Source organism: Ursus maritimus, unplaced genomic scaffold (assembly GCF_017311325.1).
Source record: "Ursus maritimus isolate PB19 unplaced genomic scaffold, ASM1731132v1 scaffold_31, whole genome shotgun sequence".
In the NCBI taxonomy this organism is placed as follows: Eukaryota; Metazoa; Chordata; class Mammalia; order Carnivora; family Ursidae; genus Ursus; species Ursus maritimus.
In genome coordinates, this window is record NW_024425675.1 from 14800387 (window position 1) to 14825088 (window position 24702).

Genomic DNA, 24702 nt, shown 5'->3' on the forward strand with positions numbered 1-24702 from the left:
TTGTTGTTCCCTTTGAAATACTCCCAGGTCATGACTCAAACGTTACCTTTCCTATCTGCTTAAAGGGAGAAGTCCAGTTTCTCTAACATCTGTGATCTCCTTTCTTGGTTGTATTTTTCCACTTAGCATTTATTTTCTAACTTTTTACGTTGAAGATTATCTAGATATACTTTTATTGTCTGTCTTGCCCCCCCAGAATGTAAACACATAAGGGCAAGGGATTTCTGTTGTTTTCTTCTGTCTCAAAGGCAGCCCAGAGTCATGGCCAAGAGCACAGCCCCCAGGTAGGCATCTGGTCTCTGCCTCTTACTTGCTGGGTGACTGTGGACCGATGGCTCAACCACTAAGTTCCTCCACTCTTTCTTCTCAAACACGGTATCTTAATCAGTTCCAACTGCTATAACAAGAGTATAGATTGGTGGCTTACAAACAAACAAACAAACAAACAAACATTTATTTCTCATAGTTTTGGAGGCTGGGAAGTCCAAGATCAAGGTGCCAACAGATTTGGTGTCTGGTGAGAACCTTCCTCCACTGCTCACAGATGCTGTTTTCTGGCTCTGTCATCCTATGGTGGGAGGGGCAGGGGAGCTCTCTGGGGTCTCTTCTTCTTTTTTTTTCTTTTAAGATTTTATTTATTTATTTGAGAGAGAGAGAGCGTGAGAGAGCACAAGCAGGGTGAAGGGCAGAGGGAGAAGCAGACTTCCTGCCGAGTGGGGAGACAGACGCGGGACTCGATCCCGGGACTCCAGGATCAGGACCTGAGCTGAAGACAGACGCTCAAGTGACTGAGCCAACCAGGTGCCCTGGGGTCTCTTTTATAAGGGCACTAATCCCATTCATGAGGGCTCCATCCTCATAGCCTAATCTCCTCTTAAATCCCCACCTTCAAATACCATCACCCTTGGGATTTAGGTTTAAACCTGTGATTTTTGAGGGGACATAGACAGTCAGCCTCTAGCACACAAGACTGACTAGTAAGAGCACCTGCCTACGTGGGATAAGATTAATTCAATCAGTTAATATTTGTAAGATGCTTAGATCGGTGCCTGGCACAAGAAAAACAGTATGTGAGTATTTGTAAAACAAATACATTGCTGACTTTCCAGCGCACAAAATAGTACGTGGCTCTTGGAAGTGGAGCAGTAAATATTCATTGAATAAATCCTCAAAATAAAATACATGGAAAATGGAAATCCGGTTCTTCAGGGCAAGGATCTGCTGATGACTGTGTTTTCTTTGCTCTACCCAGGTGGGCCTACTATCACATTCCAAAAAGACATCCGTGGCAAGGTGCTTCTTCAGCAATGGGCGTGTTTGTGCAGAAACGTTCTTCCTGTGGCAAGAGGAACACGCATGTCGCAGAAGGGGGAAGAGAGGATTGGCAAAGTTCTCTGACCCACAAGGGCTGAGAACCACAAGAAATATATATTTGGTCTTTGTCCCTGTTTCCTGGCACTGAGCTCCAAAATCCTTTGGAATTTCCTGAGTGATAAGAATGATAGGGGTGGCTTTTATTCTAAGGAGGAGACGCTTAGTGGACCCTTTGATAGCTTCAGGATGGGGGCCTGTCACCAGAAAGAACAAGGGAGGATAAGAAGTTTGGAACTTTCAACCCCACCCCAGATCTCCGGGGAGGGGAGGCCTGGAAATAAGTCCATCACCGATGCCCAATGATTTAATCAATGGTGCCTATTGTAATGGAATCTCCATGAGAAGTCCGAGAAACAATGGGGTTCAGGGAGCTGCTAAGTTAGTGAGCACTTCAAAATGCTTGGGAGGGTGGTATCCCCAGAGAGGGTGTGGGAGCTCCGTACCCCCATACCTTACCCTAGGCATTTCTTCCACTGGCTATTCCTGAGATGTAGCCTTCATGAGAAACCTGTAATAGTCGTCTGTTTTCCCTGAGTTCTGTGACCACTCTAGCAAATTATTCAACCCACGGAGGGGGTCATAGGAATCCCCGATTTATAGTTGGTTTGTCCGGAGTTTGGGTGGTCCAGGATTTTCTATTGGTGTCTGATGTGGGAATAGTCTGGTGGGACTGAGCCCTTAACCTTTAGGGTCTGCCCTAACTCTGGGTACTTAGTGTCAAGATTGAATTGAATTGTAGGACACTACAATTGGTTGGTGTCCAGATAGTTGGAGAATTGGTTGGTATGGGAAACCAGCCAACCAACCAACCACACGTCTGGTGTCAGAAGTGTTCTGTGGGTAGAAACAGGGGCTGGAATCTGTGCCTTAGTCTATCGGTATAAAGCAGGTTACATCGTATGAGTTAACATTTGAAACTACTCTGAGATATGCTGGGAATATGTTCCTCATTTTGCTTGGAAGCAGACATATAAAAAGAGTTTTTTGAATAACACTCAAGTCTTGATTTTTCTGTAAAATTGTAAATAAGCAAATGAATACTTTTTAAAAAAAGGCAGGTACCTTTTTAAATTTTATACACAAATAGTCTTCCTCTAGGTTTCTCATTGTATTTTGCTGTTTAATAGTTTATTTTTCATCACTCAGATTGAAAGCTCCCTCCTTTTTACTCTGGTGAGTCTCTTGGAATGGGGCACGGAGGAGACCGCCCTAGACGTGGGGAGAAATGAGACTTTCAGGAAGGATGAGTAAGAAGACTTTAAGGCAAGTAGCTTTCCTCCCATGCAATTTCTAGTTTGAAAGGCTTATTTTCCAGTCTCTTTTTCCAGGTAATTGTTCCTCTCTACTTTTTTTTTTTTTTTTTTGCCTTAAATTTATCTCCTTAAGGACTACAGCAGCATTTTTTGCTACAAAATCAATGCATCTTTCATAAGCAACAATGATAACATAACTAAGTTTTGTTGAGTGTTATGGCATAACACAAAGCAAAATATTTTCGGTCATTTATTTGTTGCAATAATCTTAGGAAGTCAGTACTATTTTAATCCTCCCTTTATAGATGAAGAAATCCGGCCCTGAGAGGTCAGTCGTGTGATGTCACAGAGCTTGTCCCCTTAACTGCTACACGGACAGGTATCCTTGGACCTGAGAGCTCATATTAGTGACGCAGAGAGAAGACTTGTCTCAGGAAACGGACATATGTAAACCCGAGAGCACGTGCTCCTCGGTGAGATCTTGATGATCCGGGGATCCTGGTTTGACATTTATCAGAAGGGCAAAAAGCAGTCACCACCGGACCTTCCTTCCTGTCTTAGCGGGGACTGAATGTTTTCATGCCTCTGAGCCGTGACTGCCGGGTCACTTATCAGCTGTGGTTTTGTGTCAAGGAAATCAGACTGCAGCAATCTGTCTGAAGCCAGTGAACTCCCACCCCAGCGCCTCAATAAAGCTTCATATCAGGACATAAAGTAAAACAATAGAAAGTCCCCATGGTTGCCTCCTCCTCCATGCACGTCCTCTCTGCCTGTTGTCTGTGTATGGTCCGCTGGGGAGTCTCCCGTGATATCCAAGTTCTTGTCCCCCCCCCCTTCTAACCGCTGTGTTCCTTTCTTCTTTGTCTTACTACTGTTTAACCCATTGAAAACTGGTTTTGTTCAAATAACGTACCTTTCCTTAAGAAAATGAAAAAGGACACCATTTTATGAAAGGGATGGTTCCCTTTTTGTAAGTCGCCGTTTGTCTTTCTGGGGATGTGCTCTTGTTTGTTCCGTGTCTCACTTCAAGGCATCCCGATGCAGATTTAAAACATTGGAGAAGGAAATAAGATGCAAGGTTCTATGGCATATAAAATAATTTATGCATCCCATCCTCTAGGCTTACGGCCAAACTGCAGCAGGAGAGATTTGCTTCACATTCAATCAAGGCTCGTGCCACATCGAATCCTTTTGGAAGGAAATCTAAATTGCAATTGTAAAAAGAAATCTGGGGAGAAAAATAGCCCAATGTTACCCTGCAACTCCAAAATGGTTGTAAAGTTCCGCCAGGAGAAATGTCAGGAGAATATCTGGTGAAAGTTCAAAGGCTGTTAAGTAAAGTTTGTTGCAGCTATAAAGAGTAACACGCATTAAAAAGGGGTCAATTAACATTTATCAAGAGATGCGGGCCTTGTGAAGTGTATATACTCTGGGAGTATATTTCCGTGTGACTTTAAAGTCAACTCCAGGCAAAGAATAAGCCCATTCCTGGGAGGGGGGTGGGTGCCTACACAGCCTAGATTTGTAAACTCTGTGGGATTCTCATTGGTTTTCTCTCTTGGACACATTTTTGAAATTTCCAAAAACCATAACGGCCCTTCATTTAGACTTGAAGAAGCAGAAGCATAGATGACATTTCCTAATGTCTGGATCAGGGAAATCAGAACCAACGAAGGCCATGGCTTCCAGTCAGAAATTCTATCTTCTCTATCCTGCACTCTCGTCTGCCCTTCTTGGATTCATGCTAAGCCCCCGGGTAGTAGGGTGCATGTGTGAAATGTGGCTACCTATAAACGGGAGGCATACAGGAGTATCCCAAAACCATTGGCTTCTGTCCTACCAGCTCCTTCCGTCTCCAAGGCCCAAGCTCCGCTCTCCCGTAATGAGAATGCACTTAAGCTGGAAAGCCAAGATCTCTAAAAGCAGAGCCTCCTTTATGACAGACATCTTCATAGTTTCCCCCATGACTAAATCAGGTATTTATCTGCTTCCTTGAAGAGCTCTGAAATACTTCAATTGACACTCGAGTTATCCAGAGTCAGTTTGCTTTGAAATCGTCTTGCTGTGGACTGCTTCAAATCTCTGAGGCTTTGTCTTTAGTTTCTGTCAATCTTGACTTTATTGCTTCCCCACTGGATCTGAGATCCAGTTCGGCCCTTTACTGACATTTGACTGTAACCATGCTGGAAGCTTCATCAAGCCTCTGATTCCCACTGGCCTCTGAAACCATTTGATCTTTCCAATTCCTTTCTGTAATTTGGATTTTCTGAGCTTTGTAATAACCACAGATAGTCCTGAGCCAGCATTTACTAATTCGTTAATTCTAAGGACAACTGCATGGGTTAACTATTAATGTTAAAAAAAAAATCATTTGGGGGCGCCTGAGTGGTTCAGTCAGTTAAGCGTCTGACTCTTGATTTCAGCTCAGGTCATGATCTTCGGGTCGTGAGATCGAACCCCATGTTGGGCTCTGCACTCAGTGCAGAGTCTGCTTGAGATTCTCTCTTCCTCTCCCCCTGCCCCTCCCCCAACTCATGCTCATGTGCTCATGTGCTCGCTCACTCTAAAATAAATATATAAATATTTAAAAAAAACATTTGCTCATTTATTTCAGGGACAGCACCTTAAATCCAAACCTCCAATACTTTACTTAATAATTACGTCTACCTCGACCATAAGGAAATTGATGATATCTGTCATTTTCCCATGTTATTCTCATCACAGAGGAAAGTTAACCTCTACCTCAGGCAGTCTTGGTTGTCTGAGTTGCCTGGGACTCTTAGAAGATGGAGAAGGGAGTTCTTGTTGTCGAAAGAGTTGGGTGCACCTGGGCAGGTCCTGCTGATTTCACAGGAAAATGTGTCAGACTGTGTTGTGCTATTTCCTTGGGAGAAAGGGAATGTATAATCTCGTGAACGGGGTGGCTGCAGGGGAGGGGGGCATTTCACACTTGCTGATGGGCTAGGGTCTTATTAGGAGAGGACCAAAGACATGGAGGCTAAGATCTGAAAACTAAGAAAGAATAGTAGTCACAGAACAGTAGCCAGACCTGAGCAGTTGTCTTCAGAATGGTCTCTCAGCTTTCTCCCCTGCAATTCACCCATAACTTTGCCTCCTGGGTGATCTTTCTAAACTAATTTGGTTTATGTGTCTCCTCTGCCTCAAAACTTTCAAGCGTACTTATTGCTTTGAAGATACACTGTGGGGTCCTGTGAACATCACTGAGGACTTTAGTGCTCTGACCTCTGCCTCCTCTCCAGCCTCCTCGCTGCCCCTGCCTGGCCGTTTGCTCACAGCCACCCTCTACCTGGTATGCCCGTGCTGTCCCCTGGTGAAGGCCTACTCCCCTTTCTGGACCAAGTTCAGATATCACTTGCTCTATGAAAGTTCTCCTGAGCTCTTTCACACATAATGAACTCTTCCCCACCCTGGGACTGCAGTGTACCACGTAAATAGTTCTGTCCTGGGACCTATAATACTTGATTTGCCATGTTTTTTAAATGTTTGCCTTCCCCACTAGGCTGTGGGCTAACTGAAAGCTAGGACCTCATCTTCTTTGTTTTCATAGTTCTGGAATCAAGCACGCTGCGTAGCACAGATTAGACATTAACAAATATTTGTTAAGATCCACTGAGGGGGAAAATTTCCCAACTGCCTATCAGAAGGCTCGGATTCTGAAAGAGTGGTTTGGAATAGGGATCTGTGAGGAGAACACCTGCTCTCCAAAGTTGTAAGAGATATGTATCTTAGCTAATTTAAAAGCTGTGAGATTGTCATGAGCAATTTTTTCTTTAACATTTTCACTTTTTATTTAAGAAAATGGTACACATAAACACTGGCTTAGATGTTTTTCTGTTAGGCAAAGTTGCATGATTTGCATGAATAATTTTTCCCTTTTGGCATCCTACAAGGCAATTCCTACCATTTAAAATCGCAGTTCTGAATATACCCCATGTTATCAAAGCTTCATCAATACAGCCCCAAAGATCCACACAGAGGTAGGACTTGAAAAATCATTATTGAATTGCCCGGAGCAATGGCTGGAGCAATGCCATTGACTGGGATCCCCCACAGCAGCTTCTAGCAGTTGCTTCCTGGTCCTGGGGTCAGGCCGGTGCACACCTGGGATTGTGCAAAGGATGGTCTAGGAGTGGTGAATGAGGAAACAGGGAAAGGATCTTTGGAATTCAGAACGTTTCACTTCAGATGTTCTCCATAAATTAGCTGAGGGACACATCCCAAAGCCCCTGGAGAAATGGGTACCATCATTTCTGGTTTGGAACAAGGGGGATGGAATAAGAGAGAACCTTTGGTAATTCGTTTGGAAAACCACCAGCGCTCCCAAACCAAGGCTAGCAACAAAGGCAAGAGCTGAATGGAAGCATCTTGACTGATTCCAGGACTAAGAGTTCAACAGGCAGTGAAGTCCACCTGTCCGGTCTAGAACTCAACCAGGGCCTCTGTGCTTTGAGAGGCAGGGGCAGGAACCAAGCCTCCACCCAGCTGGACACTATGACATTCTAGGTCTTTCCTTTTCTCCAGCTCCCTCTAGCTGGTATCAGGGCAGGTTTAGAAGCAAAAGGGTTTTCCACCATGTTTACCAGGTTTTCTACCTGCGGCTCTGGACGTTGCACAATTTTCTTCCATAATAAGTAAAATGTTTCAAAACTAAGGGAAACAAAAGTACGTTGAAAGACCAGGATAAAAGTATTTAAGAAATTAAAACAAAATGATCATTTATTGTTTTTAATATGTAGTCAAATATGACAGCAGTATTACACAAATTGTTCCCTTCTCCCCCTTCTAAAATCCCCAATTTGTTGACTCCAACCGTAAGTGAAAAACAGGATTTGATTCTGAAAATAGCAATCAACAGAGACAACACAGATAACATTTGGTCACCACCAGCTTCCAGACCTTTTAAGGTGAACTTTGTCACCATGGCAGTCGATACACTGGCTTTCTTACAAAATTTTTACTAGGAAAAAAAAAGGAAGATTTCCCACATACTGTAAGCAGAACCAGAGTTGCAGAAAAACTTGGTTTAAGTAGCTGTGTGAGGAACACTTTAATGACTTATTGCAATCATAACGATCCCCAGGTAAAAGAGACGGCAAATTAATGAACTGCAAGGAAATACATTCAAACTTAGATAATTAATCTTACAGTGAAAATAATCAGGAAGCTTGCAGAAGTACATAGCATCTGAATTCGTGAATTGAAACAGTCGGTTTCAGTAAAGGTCACACCCCGCCTGCTATCAGACACCATTAGTGCAAATTCACGTACAATCATTCTTACATTTGCAGGTTCAGGTACATCAAGCTTGAGATCATCATGAAATATGTGTACGTTATTTGATGGTGGAAGAATGCGGGCTCGGAATGTCTCACTGACACGGCAGAGGAGACAGGAATGATGCTGAGACTGGAGTAAATTTAAAGTGCTCAGTTTTCCAAACCCTGGATTAAAGCGGACTTTTGGAAAACCTCTGCAAAATTCACCTTCACCTGAAAGACGCGTCCTTGATGTGAGTACAGGGCTTTGGAAAAACAGCGAGAAACAAACTTGCGATGTGCTGTGCTCACCCACAGTCTTTCCTTTTGGATGGGGTTGACTGGGTTTAGAGGGTCAGATTTCCTCCCAGTGTTCTCTTTCAGGAGCTCCACAGGGAGCTTTGTGATTCTGACAAAGGGCACAATTATACCCACTTTGAAATGCATTTACAAATATACTGTGCTCTGGTACAACTGGCATAACACACAGACAGCCCCCCGGGGGCCCCACTTCTTCTCCTTTCACACTTCAACATGGCAGATGACTATAAGCAGAATTACCAGAAACAGTAGTAAATTCCTGGCATTGGAAGTTCCCATGATCCCAGCTGGCATGCAAAAAAGGCTGTCTCTTTTTTTCCCCCTGAAAATAATGTACTTCCCAGGCACTGTCCAAATGCCTCAAATGAGGCAAATGAGAGATTTGTTTTGACCAACCTATGAAAAGACTTTCCCCTTCTCAGCTAGGGCTCTGAGATTTAGCTATACTGGACACGAAAGGTCTGTGTCTAAAGAACCTTAATTCATTTTCCTAAAATGATTTTAACAGGTTTCGGCAAGGAAAGCTCCGGCTTCACTTTGATGGTATTTTCAGAGTAGCCTGGTGGAGGACACTGAATTTGACTTTTTATTTCTCTGCTATAAATATGGGCATGTTTTTGTTCAAACCATCTTAAAAATGGTTCCTTGGACTTGACCGTGTGTCTAGATGATAGTTCATGAATCTGGTCCCAAGGCGGTCAAACTTCACAGAGATTCAGCTATGGGTCTACAGTTGAAAGTATCCTTTCTTCTCCTTTCCTCAGGAAAATTGTTTTCTTTTTATTGTATTTATTGCCTCTCTGTGGTTGGCTGTCTCGTGGTCTCTGGCACAAGGGGACCAAAGCACATGCCTTGTAAGTCAGAGGGAGATAAATGGAAAACCCTCTTTTTGGTCCTTACCTGACCGTAAGTAACCCAATCTCCTAGAGCAGGGGTCTTCGTGATTTTATGATTGTGCCATAGAAGTAGTGCAGGTGGATGACGGGTGAGTTTTAGATTAATCGGGGACATCCTTGACTTTCTGTTTATCACCTGTTTCCTAGGATAACCTGCAGGATCTGTGCCCCAGTGTCTGAAAGTCTCAATGACCTGATTGTGAGCTGATCTTTATCTACTGCTGTTCTGTACATTGCTCTGAAGAAGGTGAAACTTCTGCTCCATAGCAAATTTCAATCTTGATTTTTTCCTTGAATCATATCCACCCACCCGCCCCTATGTTTATACCTCTCCCCACATAGCAAACTTCTAAAATGAGTTTCATGCTATGTAGCCATGCAATCGGCACAAAGGTTTATAGCTGCATGATTAGTAAGTGATGTTTGGGTCATGAATAAAATAGTTTTTGTAATGCTAGGGAAAAGAGAGATTCTTTTAAAAAAAAATAACACGCCAGTAGGAATGAGAGAAGTCACTGAGATTTTCAACCAGAATCAAAAGAAATATATCACTATCTGAGAACTTAAAATTTTTTGCTTTATTCCATTAGATTTTTTTTTTAGTAATCCTCAAATGTTAGTAAATTTTAGAGATTAGAAAAAGATGAGGACCAGCATATGATTTACATTATTTTTTCCTCCAGCCTTTTATTCTGGATTTAAAGTCCCAGAATCTTTTAGTGCCAGCAGTGATCTGGAAATTCACGTACAAAAACAAGTTTTGAGCATTTATTTCTCTAGACATAATTTGGTCATTCCTAATAAATGTTCTATTGAGAAGCCAATGATGATGTATTTCATAAACTTGTCAGGGAGAAGTGATTCAAGAAATTATGGGATTTTACTTGAATAATGACCATCTTACAAAAATGAGCCATCTTACTTCTTTGCAATCATCACTGTGAGAGCGGTGGGCAGTGGATGCCTTAAAAGTTATGTCAGGTAACAATCAGGCAGATACATTCCAATTTTAGCTGAAATTAGAAGATCAGCTTAATCAAAATGTTACGTCACATCAAACGGTCTGATAGGACTGTGGTAGAGAGGACACGCTTGAGGGTGTCCTCGGCTGAAGCTTTCTGGTTTCCAGGATTGCCTTGCAAGAGCGCTCTTTGCGTGAACGCCTCAATGTGCTATAGCCTCAGGCTTTGTAATCAAGGCTTTCAAATGTGTCGCCATTGTAGCGCCTTGTAGTAAATGGTGACGAATGCTCGCAAAGTCCGGGTTAGTCTGTTAGAAAGGGAATCAAGGGAAGGCCTAATATTCCAGTTGGGGGACTGTTGTTACTTCTAGGAATATTCTTGAGGGATTGTCTTTGTAAAACTCCACCAAGTTTTCCAACTGGTGCAGTACAGACACAAGAGCCACTCGCTTGATTCACAGCTACCACAGGAAATCACTGACCCAACAGGAAAACTGACATAAGGCACATCAAATCGTTAGGAACTTTGGCTTGACAGATTTAAATATCCTAACTCGGAAATTTCCAATTTTCAATTACTTGAGACGGTCCATTTTTTTCTTCTAGAAGGACAATAAAAGAATCAGATATAGAAATAGAAATATCAGAATATCAGAAATAGAAAGCTCATCCAGATATACTTAAAATTCGATGTACCAAACTTCAACTTCCACGCATATTTTGAAGGCAAAGATGAAGGACTAAGATTTGTAGATGTGTGAAATGACCAAAAGGAAACTCCTCAAAGCAGAGTCTGTGATGCCTAAGTCGTATGACCCCGAGTCCCCATACTGAAGCTAACATCCCAGCAGCTACCATTATAGCAGCACCGCGTAATTACCAAACGGCCTTATCTCTTGCTATGAAAAAGCCAATTTCTAAGTTTCCGGAGATAACCAATCTTCTGATCTTCTCTCAATAAATTCGTAAAACTGAGAGATAGGGAAATGGATAAGGATGATGGTGGGTTGTAATTGAACTAGTGACTTTTACAGTTCCTTCTAATTCAAAGAGTCTATGATTCCAATTGAACTAGTGACTTTTACAGTTCCTTCTAATTCAAAGAGTCTATGATTCCAATTGAACTAGTGACTTTTACAGTTCCTTCTAATTCAAAGAGTCTGTGATTCCAAGTCGTATTGTAAATAATAATTAAAAAAAACCCTATCTATCATTTAAGTGACAAGTGAGAGAGAAACATTTTTTTTTTCTCCTGATACATTTTGCTTGTTAGATAATCCAGTAGTTTTCCCAATCCCAATCTGGGACATTTGGCAATGTTTGGAGATATCTTTAGTTGTCACAGTCTGTGTGTGTGTGTGTGTGTGTGTGTGTGTGTGTGTGTGTGTGAATGCTCCTGGCATCAACAGAAGCTGCCTGGGAGCGGCCATATAGACCCTACAACACAAGGGACTATTTCAGCCTCCCACAGAGAATTAGGGGACCGCACGTGTCAACAGTGCCAAGGCTACAGAAGCCTAAGGCAGTCTGGTAAGTGACATAGCAACCACACACGCCTAAAGTGCAAATGCTTCTTTGATACACGGGTGTTTCTGGAATACCTTAAGACTATGATGTTGAACATTCAGAAAGTATTGGTACAAGAAAGCGAACTGTTACATCTAGTCAGAAAAAGTTCAAGTGACCTGGGAAGGCCTCCTGGGTCTGGGACAACTTTGGATGAATCACTTTTGTTCTCATGAATGACATTTACAAACCATTTAAAATGGAGCAAACAGCACCAATGTGCAATGATGTATCGTATTTCTGAAACATTCTTCAGACACATACTTGACAGTTCCCTATCTGAATATAATAGAGAATTGGAATCAGAAATTGGATAGAGTAATATTGACCCAACTACTTGCAAAGTTGTGTTTGAGGATTCCATCACATTACGATTGTCAGTCTACATGCTTGATCTCTCACTATTTGTATGTATCACTGTATACCACAGATCCAGCACAGGGACTTGGTTCCAGTAGGTGCTCAATAAATATTTAAGTAAACTGATGGCTGAATGAGTGAACAAATAAGGGATGAGTCAAAGTGCTCCACAAAATGTAAAGTGCTTTATAAACACAAGGTAATATGAATATACGACAGGTAATGCCACAGACCTCATAATACTGCTCAAAAACCTTCCTAGGGCAAAACTGTTCAAATGGTTTCAAAAGCAAATAAAAATTGTGATTATATATGTTGTAAGAAAATACACTACGAAGAATCTGAGTTTTCAGATATGTTTGGGAAGAAATGAAACAAGGCAGAACAATTTTAAATGACCAAAAATAGTGTTGCTGACAGATGACCACAGGTAGGGGTTAGAGGGGCAGGCAAAACCAAATAAAGACATGTAATGGCTAGAACTTGAAATCACTGATTGTTATAAAGATGGTACTATTCTTACGAACATGACAGAAGAAGACCGGTCCAATGTCTATATTAGAAGAAGAGTCAATACTATAGATAAAGTTAGCCTTCGGATGGGCTGTGCCTTCTAAGCTGCTTGGTTGGCCTTAACTGCTGGTGAAGGAAAGGGTATAGGCAAGAAAAATGGTAACAGAAATGACCAGTCAGGAGTTTTAAGTTCAAGACCCAATTCTGACACTGGGAAAATTACCATATCTTTTTGGGCGTCAATTTTCTGATCTGTAAAATGAAGAGCTTGGGTTAGATGTCCTGCCATGATTCTGGCATACAAATGCTGATGCCAAAACACAGGGTGGGATGGGAAAGTAAGAGCTAGAGCAATCTTTGGGAATTAGTAAAGCTCATTGTAATAAAATATCTGAAAAATGCCTGAAGAAATACAAAGCAAAATCACATTTCACAGGAGGAAGAAACCATAGCAATAGGATATATTTCTCGGTTAGTTTTATTTAAATATTAATTTCTTATCATGGAAGGAAAGTTTCTTGAATCAAGGCATGGATTCTAGCAAAACTTTTTCTCAAATGGGCAACAGACACTAGAGGACATAACCAAGTTTACACTCCTTCAGGAAAGGTAATAATGTAAGAATATTTTGCCCTAGAAACTAACAAATTATACTAATCAGAATATATATTATCTGCATATTAGTATAATTTAAAAGAATAGTAATCCTCTTATTTGCATTTGCAAATTTTTACAGTTCAGATTGAGTCCCAAGTATTTTTATATTTTAATATGGCAGCCCCTTGTATTTGTGTTACAGGGATAAAATAAATATTTGAAATTATTTGTGTTTGAGGTATTTCCTTCTAAAGAGAAACCTGCTGGTCAGCCCCTGGGCCTCCCTTTGCTGTGAAGAGTAAACTGGGAAATCACAAGAAACTAGAGACTAAGTGACTCTACATAATAAGGAACTGAACAAGTTGCAGCATACACATAGGGACTCTGTCGTGGTGGAGGAGGCAAAGTTGGGAAAGACATGACTGAGGGGAAATACTAAGAGAAAATATGAAGATGGGAAAAAAATTGAGCAATTCTCCTTTGGCATTTTCTCAAGAAAATTTTTGATCGATTTGATTGTCTTTGAATGCTTTTAGGATTGATGGACTTTTCTTCCTCTGGATGCACATTGGTACTGACTGGACCAAGGCTGTGCTCTATATGGGTTTCATTGATGTAAGGTTTTAAAAGTCTGTACATCTGTACATTTAGTCAATCTGCATTATAATAACCTTGCAAGGAAGACAGAACAAAAATATTTTTATTTTCCAAAATTGTAAACTGAGACTCATGGAAGTTAAAGTGATTTTCCCAAGATAACATAGTGGAGACTCAAAGCTGTGTCAGCTGGTATTCTTTTCATCATAGCATGCTGCCTCTCTAAGACCAAAAACACCCAAGATATGCCCAGGAACTACCAAATCTTCTCTTTTTCTTCCTTCTCCTTTTTATTCAAGAATGAAAAGGAAAGACCTGTACTATACAGCACTGTATAACAGAATTTTCTGCAATGATGGGAATGTTCTCTGTTGTCCAATATGGAAGCCAACAAGCCACATGTGGCTATCAAGCATTTGAAATGTGACAGTGACTGAAGAACTGACTTTTAAAGGGCTTTTTTAAAATTTAATTTTAATTAATTTAAATTTACATAGCCACATTTGGCTGGTGGATAGGATGGATACTGGATAGCACAATTCTAGAAACTCCATATGGGAGAGATCAGCAAATGCTCTAGGTATCTCAAACTAAAGTAATAATGGAGGCAAACTGTACTTTATTATTCATCTTTAGTTTTCTGTTAGTACATCTTAAAGTCTCAACACTTCATAAACAAGCCAACATTGTGGTCAGTGCCATCTGGTTGGCTTAAGACATTTTTCTTGACATTTATACCTTTACCTAATCACCAAATATTATTTCCTTTGTAGCACCATTTATCAGATTTCTCCAGAAGTCTGTATGTGTTCCTTTGCTATCCTGAATTTTTAAAATTATTATTCTCTCTCTACTATGTTCATAGTATTCAAGCAATGCACAGGTGCACCCCTTCTAATATATAATGTATGTAAAGTCCAAAGCATCAATGTCCATTCTGAATTTCTAGAAACATGGAGTACGTTTGCTCTTCCTTTGCAGTAAATGGGCACCAGGAACAAACCAGAAATATAAAATAGAATAAAAAGTTCATGAAAAAGAGAGATTAGCCAGCCTTTCCCCTTACCACTAAAAGATTCATATACAGCAGAAACTTTCACCACCTTTAACTCCTACTTTCGTTAGGAAGTGTTCTCACACTTCCAAAAAGTTTTCCCTATTACTTGGTGCAATTCAGTTCTACGTCTTGTTTGTTTCCAGAATTGTCAATTCTTTTAACAGAAAGTGGAAGATGAGCTCCGAAGGCAAGAGAGACAACATTACGACTTCAAAGAATTGTGCAAGAAGTTGGATATATACACAAGATTTGTATGACTGTCAATCCGCTGCTACTGGAAGTCACTTATCACGATAGCTAGTGGAAGAAGCATCATCTTATCCTAAAAGGAATCGTCTACGTGTTCCTTACGTCTTTGTAGAATACCAGTTGCACCAGTTACGTTGGCAAGTCATTTGGTTATTGCTAATCTGACCAAACCTACTCCACAAGAAATAAGCTGGGATAGTTCATATCAAGTGAATGCAGATAGAGCAGAGAGATTGTCATCACATCCTTCAATCACTTTGTTTGTCAGGGTTTTTTTTTTGTTTTGTTTTGTTTTTGTTTTTTTGCAATTATTAACTAAGTAGGTTAGGAAAAATTACTAACCTCATCAGGTATTTAAAAATGTAAAGCAAAATATACGTGATGGAAGACGGCACTCGTCTACATCAGACAACCGTGAAGATAAAATATGATACTCTGTTAGTAGACTGATGTTGTTCAATGTAGACACTGGCTACAGATGCTAAGCTGTTAGTAAAGTGCTGCTTACAAGACATCTCTGCTTCCTGGTACCTGAATCTGCAAATGCTGGACCCTGTACCCTAGGAGAATCTACAGCGTCTTGGCACAGGATGTCAGTTTCATGGGTCGAGAGGCTGATGAACTTGTACACACGGGACCTGAATTTAAACGCTGGGAGCTTGGTATGGGTATTAACCGCTTTCCTCCTCAAGCGATGCCTTTCCTTTCCTCATTCGTGGAGAAGTTTCGAAATCTGGATTGTGATTACAGGCCAAAATAACAGATCCATCAAAGGAGCATTTGGCATCTGCTTTATTTAGCCAGGGAGGGAAGGGGTTGATAGGAATGAACGAGTGGCTCAAACAGGCAGGAAAATGATCGGCACTGCGACTAATTGAACCACTTTTGCTAAGTGACATAAAAATATTCTAATATTAAGGATTATTTTACAACTCTATGGAAGTATGCAGTAATGCATCTCGCATTTGTTTTGTCTTGATGACAGATGCACTCTTTGAGTCACAAGAGCCTGCCTTGTGTTAGTTATAAACAAAAATATATTTATATATATATTTATGTAACTACTATGTGCTTTAAAGAAAATTACTGTATGATTCAGCAGGGTTCTTTCATTCTTTTTTATCGCCAGGGATATGCTGACTTGAATGGCTTCTTAGACAGGAATCAACAATGACATGGGCCTTAAGTACAGAAACAGCACAAAGTAAAAAGAAAAGAAAAAGAAACCCCGAAATCCTCCCCTCAATATGTTTAGAATCTCTTAACGTTTTTGCTTCAAAAACAATTAAGGGGCTCTTCGTATTGTTTCCTTCAGCCAAGAGCACCTGTGGCTTCATAGGATTTCATAGTTGGGATAACAGAGGCAATGTATCTTCAAAAAAAAAAAAAGTGTTTTATTCCGAGGCAGGAGAACCGAAAATCTCCTGTGTCACTCCCTCTCTCCTAACCCTTAGCTAAGAGTTTGGTAATTCTGCCACAACCCACAGAAAGGGCACTCATTAACAAGGGAGAGGGGCACAGATAAAAGACTCATTCTGTAAAATAATGAACTTGTCGGAACAAGTGGATCTAGACCAGAAAAACAAAATCCTTTTGCCACTGTCTGGTGGAAAGATAGAAAATCTCTTATGTAAGGTTTGTTTTTTGCTCCTGCATGAGCTGTTTCTCTTAGCAATCCTGAAACATTCATCATTGCTCTTTTGAGAGAAAGGGTTCAGGCTTTGGAACACAGTTATCTTTGAGACATCAGAGAAGAATATTTGAACCAAAGGTGTAGATCCCTCACGAACTAAAGCTTTATTATTATTGTTTTTCTCGATCCCTTTGCAACCCTGCACCTAAGCCAATAGCACTGTAATCTTGTCATACTTCTGGCAAGTCCACAGGAGATGGTCTGAGTGAACTATAAAATGTCATTCCACTAGGGAATTCTATGTTCAATGGTCAGTGGTACCTTGTATAAGTTTTAGTTTCTCTTTTACCCTTTCAGGGCTGGGCTTGTCCAAAAATCTCATCTCCTTCAGGCTACAGCAGCTTAGGGCTCCTGTGTGTGTGTGTGTGTGTGTGTGTGTGTGTGTGTGCGTCTTAAAGGTATAGGCAAAGTTTTAGTCTTAACACCTGTAAGCCAGCACTGGTGCTGTTCTGTCCTAGAAATTTTAGCATTGCTCTGATACAATGAAACCTTCTTTCTCTCCAACTGGTTCAACTTCGGCATAGGCAGGGTGACCAGAACCTCTTCGAAACTTCATCGCAGGCCATCTGCTTGGGCGTCTCTGAAACAGAAAATGCAAAAATAATGAATATCAGGGTGATGGTCATATCATAAAAAAAATATCTGCCTGCATCTACTTGTTTGGGAGAGACAGCGTGTGAGTGGGGGATGGGGGCAGAGGGAGAGGGAGAGAGACTCCTCAAGCAGACTTCCCCCCGAGTGCGGGGCCTGACATGGGGCTGGATCTCACAATCCTGAGATCACAACCTGAGCCGAAACCAAGAGTCCGACACCCAACCCCCTGAACCACCCAGGTGCCCCGGTATTTGCCAAATATTTTAGATTAACTTCCGAATTAAATTTGGTAATATATTAAATTATCTCACGGTACTTCCACAGTTGGAATTACCCATGCTCAAAGCCCCATGCTTGCATCTTCATTATGGCATTACCGGCACCTCTCAGGGGACAGTCCATTTGCCATAGCTGCCCCATAGGAGCGAGAGCGGCTCAAAGTCACAGCTATGCCTTGCATACTTTTGTCTAAGAGATTCTATAAGTGTCCAACTAGGAAAAACTGAATTTAGTAAAAAAGTAAGTCTTCTGAATATATAGCCACTGACATTTCCTCTTCTCTAGAAAATAATATCGCTTCATTTTATTTATTAATTCACTCAAAAACATAAAGCCATATAATTCTGCACAATTCTTAGAAGTGTGTCTCAAAGTAGGTGCTAGACTTTTTAGTAAACAAACTGAAAGAAAAATCACTTACTATCTTAAGAAATTATTTATTAAGCTGGGTCTTCCCATATAGGACTTTTTGCGCTTGAAAATTAACAGATGGCATGCCCTGAAAACTGAATCGAACATCTGAGGGCAGACCATCTCCAGCCTACGAACTAAGTAATGGCACAAGGAGACACTAGTCCTAAAACACAGGGTATCTATTCCGACAAAAGGAGCGCACTTCTCCCCAGCACTCTGTCCATCAGACAAACCTTCTGTGATTTACAAATAGAAGTGCTGATATGAATTATTAAGGTACAGCAGCAGGAGACACAAAAATGCATTTCACGGCTCCAGCGACACTGAAGACTATTGCTGCATTTATCAGAGTCTCTGCAGTTTGGGAGCATATGAGACAATGAGTACTGAAGGACATTTATTTCTGTCCCAAGTTTATTTCTATCGAAAGAATTTTAATCTGAATAAGTTAAATATCAGTGTAGATATACTGGCATTTGGCAGCTTCCTGGATTTGCTAATTCCATTCCACGGGCAATGATTAATGGGCGTAGAAGCGTTTTCACATCAGGTAGGAATGAGTATTAGCTCTGCTTTCTGGAAAAATACCTATTGAGGCAATTATATTCTGCCTATTAATAATATTATTTACTGCCTGTATAATACTATGTGGTCAGATGCTTTATATTTATTAGCTGATTAAGTCCCATGGCGTACGTGAAAAACTGAATAAGCCTTATTTTCCAGGAAAAGAAGTTAAAATAAAGAGAGGGCTAAATAGCAAATTGTGTGTCTTTGGGGGAACTAAAAATCATCATCGATGGAAACACACTGAGATTTTTAGGGAGCTGGGCGCTATAACTCATGATTACTCCTGTCGGTGAAAAAATGCCCATCTGCCACCATGCTCACTGTTCAGAACTCCCACTTCGGCTTCAGTTACTTCACAGTTGGGCCTTTGAAGGCACAGCTGCCCTAGTCCTTCTCTGAGTCAACTAGCACCACTAAGTCTTTGCTCTGAATCTCCACCTCTCCAAGGCCCGCCTGCCATCCCGCTGGCAAGGACAGCCCTGGGAACCAGCCCCGATTGACAACCCAGCACATAAAGACATTGTGCCGTCAGTGACTTGAAAAGGCGCACAGATTATCATCACGCAAATAAGGGACAACAGGTGCCGGCGAGGATATGGCGAAAAGGGAAGCCTTATCGCCCTGTTGGTGGGAATGTAGATCGGTCCAGCCACTGTGGAAAACATATGGAGGTTCTTCAAAAAGTTGAAACTGGATCTGCCATATGATCCAGCAATTCCAATTCTGGGCATATACGCAAAGGAAATGAAAACAGGAGTTTGGTGAGATCTTTGCACTCCCATGTTTATCACAGCATTATACACAATCGCTACCATGTGGAAACAATGTAAATGCCCATCAGTGGATCAATGAATAAAAAAGCGGTACACAGACACAATGGAATGTTATGCAGCCATGACAAAGGAGGCTGTTTTGCCATTTGCAACAACCTGGATGGACCTTGAGCATATTATGCTAAGTGAGATAAGTCAGAGAAAGACAAGTACTATATGATAGCACTTGTATGTGGAATCTAAAAAGGTCAAACATGTTAAAAAACCAATTAAGCAGCAGTTAACAGGAGATGGGGGCTGGAGGGATAAAATGGATGGTGTTTCAGGCTACAGATTTGAAAGGAGTATTGAGCCACACAGATCTAATGTACAGTATATTGACTATAGATAGTACTATTGTACTAAAAGTATATAATGTGGTAATAATGTTACAACCTTATTATATCAATGTATCAAAGTAACATGCTGTACAACTTAAATTTATATAATGTTACAGGTCAAATTTATCCAATTAAAGCACTTGTTTTAAATAAAAAGGAGCATAGGGTGCCTGGGTGGCTCAGTTGGTTAAGGGACTGCCTTTGGCTCGGGTCATGATCCCAGGGTCATGGGATCAAGTCCCACACTGGGCTCCCTGCTTGGTGGGGAGTCTGCTTCTTCCTCTTCCTCTGCCTGCCACTCCTGCTGCTTGTGCTCTCTCTTCTCTGTCAAAAAAATAAATAAAATCTAGACATAAAAGATAACAATAAATCAAAAGGAGCATAGTTCATGAGAATGATGATGATGACGCTTGTGAAAGTTGTACTTTATTAAGCTCTTAGCTGTATTTCATGCTTCATACTAGGTGCTTCACATATATAATCTCATTAAAATGCACAAGTCAATCACTTACATTTTGCACAAACCCATAAAGCCAGCAAGTGGCAGAGCCCAGATTTAAAATGAGATCTACTTACTTCCAAAGTTAATTCTCCTTACTATAAGAACTGATTCTTAAAATTCAGTGGTTTGTGTACGACTCGCAAAATTTGTGAACATGGTTCTAATTTTATTTCAGTGGTAAAAATATTACATAATTAGCAACTTCAGTATTCTGTTAGTAAGTCAGAATTACTAAGTAATAATTTTCTGTCTAAAGTGAAAGACTGGAGGATTACTGGTCATGTTTATCATGTACTTTGTGAACTCATCGCAGAGGTACTCAAAATAGAAAGTAGAAAAATGTTGGGCAGCGAAGCTTCCTCTCTAACATGATACAAACTTATTTTCTGAATTAGCTGCATGAAGGAAAATTTCTCTTAATTTATTACTACTTGGGAAAAAAAAAGAAGCAATACCCCAACAAGACTTAAAATGACTAGAGACCTCACCATTTACACAGTGGACATCACTTATATACATTTCTAGGAACATTAAATCACTGCACATACTGTTTTAGAAAATCCTTTCTTTTGCACTTAAGTACACACTGAAAAAATTTATGAACTATCTCTGTACGAAATTATTTTAAATGTCCGTAGAGCATTACTCATAACTAAATCATGATTTATCTAGTCAATTTGATCTGGAGTTTTTTTTTCCCAATTTTTTGACAACATAAATAATTTTACAGTGAATATCTTTGCTGATAACCTGATGGGAATATCTCTAGTCAGTTTCTTTTATAAACTCTCAACGGTGGAATTATTGGGCCAAAGGAAACACACAAATTATTTACTAAACACTTGAAATTTCTAGTATGGTTCTACATGCTGTGTTGAAGGACACACGACCAAGAAAGGTACAGAACGTGGTTTCCACAGGGAAGATAAAACCATTTCAAAAGAAAGGGATTTTCAAGGTAGGTTCAAAAGGTGAGAAAGTACACTGAGGAACTAGCATAGGTGTCAAACATTCTAAAGATGAACCAAGCAGAATACATATAATCTTGCTACAAAATTACTCAACACCAGCATTGTATTTGTGCAAAAGTAAAAAAATTGTAATTACTTCTGTGGATTTTGACTAGATTAAAAGAAAGGGCATTTCCTGCCCCCCCCCCATAATAATACCTTAAAATTTATAACAAAAATCTAACAGATGTCATGTACTGGGGTCTTAGGAATTTGATGTGATTTTATGTTTTTTGACAAGTCCTTGATACCTCAATCTTACCCCTAAAAATGCTGAACAAAGGGTAATCACTTTACCAAAATTCTGCTTCCTTTCTAAAATGCTTTCACATATCACAAATCAACTAATGATCTTAAATAAATCACTTTGCGTCCTCATGTGGAAATTAATATCTGAGGGTTTGTCCTCTTCAAATCATAGGATCCTTATGCCTGCTTGCCTAACAGACTTTACCACTGGGAAATGACAATGACTGGAAAAACTTTTCTGTGTCATGGTTCTTCTATCATTGTCCCTCTTGTCTCCCTCTGCTAACTTTAGGATTTCTGGATTTACAGGAAATTTATATAAATTAGTGCTAACTGAAATTGCTTTCTATGTCAGGCTGCAGTTCAGAGATCTCCTTATGAATGAAAAAGATGGAGCATTTCTATGACTGTAATGGAACAAGTGAAGATTTAGCTCTTACAGAAAAATCTTGAGTGTTGGTGGTAGAGTACAAGGCATCTATCCAGAAGACGTCTAGAAACTTGGGCATGATGCCTGGCTCTGCCGTGAAGTGTGATGGGTCACAACCTGGACTTATATATCTTTCTCGAGGCTTAGATATGTCCAAATCTGTGTTCTTTTTATAATGGCTAATTCACATTGTTAGAGAAACTGATAGGGGCCACGGGGTCACTTGCTAACAGAGCAGGATGTATGCTGAAAATTGAAAAATTCAAACCAGACTGTAATGTTAATTCATTACAGAGATTCAGGATGTAATGCCTTAAAACATTGCTGGGTGTAATGCGTGGGTGATCTCTAATTTCATTTCTGAGAATTATTTTTGTGATTAATCACATTCAGAAGTACATGTTCACATTGATATGTCGGCACTGGGGTGGGCTGTGCAAACAGGTATTTTCCCTAATTACTCCTTCAGAACTATTAATTGAACAGTCATCCAGATCTGTCTCAGTGGTCTGTGGCAAGATAATTAGCTGAAATATCCACAAACAAAGCTGCAGGGTACCCTCTGTTAGCAATGTACACAAAACCACAGCTGGAGATTTCTCTGCAAGCTTGCAGAGCAGAGCAGACAGATTTTGCTTGTGGGTGAGATGAACCCTTGAAAGGAAGTTACTAGGTGGGAGCATTCAAGGAAAGGGGCGAATTTAGAAATCCAAAGCCCCCCACCCCCAAAGACACCAGTGGTGCATGATGGCACGCGACAAGCAGTTGTTCCAAAATTTCTGGTGTTTTGAGCTGCTTCCTTCAGTGAATGGTGGGGAAGAGGGAAGAGGCTGGGATTATGAGGCTTGGACAGCATCACGGACCTGTCACTTTCCAGCACAGGACTTAGATGAAGTCATGTGTTTTCCTTGTTTTTCAGTTTCCCCATTTGGAAAATAGAATGATCTAGATTATCATTTTTCAAACTTTTTTTTTCTTTTTTAATTAAAAAAAAAGTTTAAGTCACTGACCCTTTGTTCTAATGAAATATTACCTGGAACCCCAACAAGATCCCAGAGAGTAGGTTTTCTCCATTGTGAAGGAGAGACCCCGGCTTACACACTCTCCCTGAGTCCTGAGGCAGCCCATGGATCCCACCCTACCTCAGGGCATGTTGTGGCAGCTGTAGAATGAAGTCTGCATTTCTCACACTGAGCTGTGCATATGAATCAGATTCTTATTCAGTAGGTCTGGGGGGGTGCTGGGACTCTGCATTTCCAACAGGGTCCTAGGTGATGTTGATGCTGCTGGTCCACACAGCACACTTTTTAAAAAACTATTTAATTAGCCAACATATAGTGCATCATTAGTTTCAGATGTAGAGATCAGTAATTCATCAGTCATGTACAACACCCAGTGCTCCTCACTTCACATGATCTCCTTAATGCCCATCACCCAGCTACCCCATCCCCCCCCACCTCCCCTCCAACAACCCTCAGTTTGTTTCCTATAGTCAAGAGTCTCTCATGGTTTGTCCCCCTCTCTGATTTCTTCCCATTCAGTTTTCCCTCCCTTCCCCTATGATCCTCGATGCTGTTTCTTATATTCCACATATGAGTGAAACCATATAATTGTCTTTCTCTGACTGATTTATTTCACTCAGCATAATACCTTCCAGTTCCATCCAAGTCGATGCAAATGGCAAGAATTCATCCTTTCTGATGGCTGAGTAATATTCCATTGTATATGTTAACTGCATCTTCTTTATCCATTCATCTGGCGACGGACTTCTGGGCTCTTTCCATAGTTTGGCTATTGTGGACATTGCTGCTATGAACATTGGGGTGCAGGTGTCTTTTCAGATCATTACATTTGTATCTTTGGGGTAAATACCTAGTAGTGCAATTGCTGGGTCATAGGGTAGCTCTATTTTTAACTTCTTGAGGAACCTCCATACTGTTTTCCAGAGTGGCTGCACCAGCTTGCATTCCCACCAACAGTGTAGGAGGGTTCCCCTTTCTCTGCATCCTCGCCAACATCTGTTTTTTCCTGACTTGTTAATTTTAGCCATTCTGACTGCTGTGAGGTGGTATCTTATCACACAGCATACTTTGAATAGAAAGGGTAATGATTCTCTACACTGTCTTCAAATAGGAGCGTTCTTTAAAAGTGGGTGGTAGAAAAAATATTCATCTTTGACCTTCCCTTTGTCTCCAGCGGACCTTTGTGGGAACTGAACATGTGTTCAAACAACTGGGTCAACCTTTCCATATTTAGCTTTGATAAAACTGAACTACCCAGGGGGAAGGATTTTTTTTTTCCTTTTTCATTACTTCTAAATACAAATTATTCTCTATTCCCTTTATTTTGTGTTGAATATTATTTCAACACAAGTTATGTTAAGTTATAAATATCTGGGTTGCCAGATTTGGCAAATAAACACACAAAACACCAGTTAAATTTGAATTTTAGATACACAGTGAATAATTTCTCAAAACTATACTTCATTGACATACACTAAAAAAATTACTCATTTATTATTTGAAATTAATATTTATCTAAGTGTCCTGTGTTTTATTTGGCAACCCTGTTCATAGGCAAAACACAATGGCTTTGGGCCCTGGCCAGCCAAACTTGAACCGAACTTTAATCTGATTAAAATAAACTACTCCTATTTGTGGTTGTGCCTCCTTGCTTTGTGAATTGTAGGCCACTTTTTCCTTAAAAAGAGTAACTCATATTGATTGGTCTGTCTTCTGGCGTGGTCAAGAATTCCAAGCAATAACTCTTGTGTGAGGCAAAGCCTGGG

At 40.5% G+C, this 24702-nt stretch overlaps 1 protein-coding gene across 1 annotated transcript in view; it reads right to left on the reverse strand.

Annotated features, from left to right (window-relative positions):
- Positions 1-7357: 7357 nt before the first annotated feature.
- The window catches only part of PLXDC2 (plexin domain containing 2), a 435546-nt gene continuing 418201 nt past the window's right edge, over positions 7358-24702 (reverse strand). Inside the window, exon 15 of the mRNA XM_040645359.1 lies at positions 7358-17293. Coding sequence (XP_040501293.1) covers positions 17177-17293 — 117 coding nt within the window. The 3' untranslated portion in view covers positions 7358-17176. The remainder of the gene's footprint in view (positions 17294-24702) is intronic.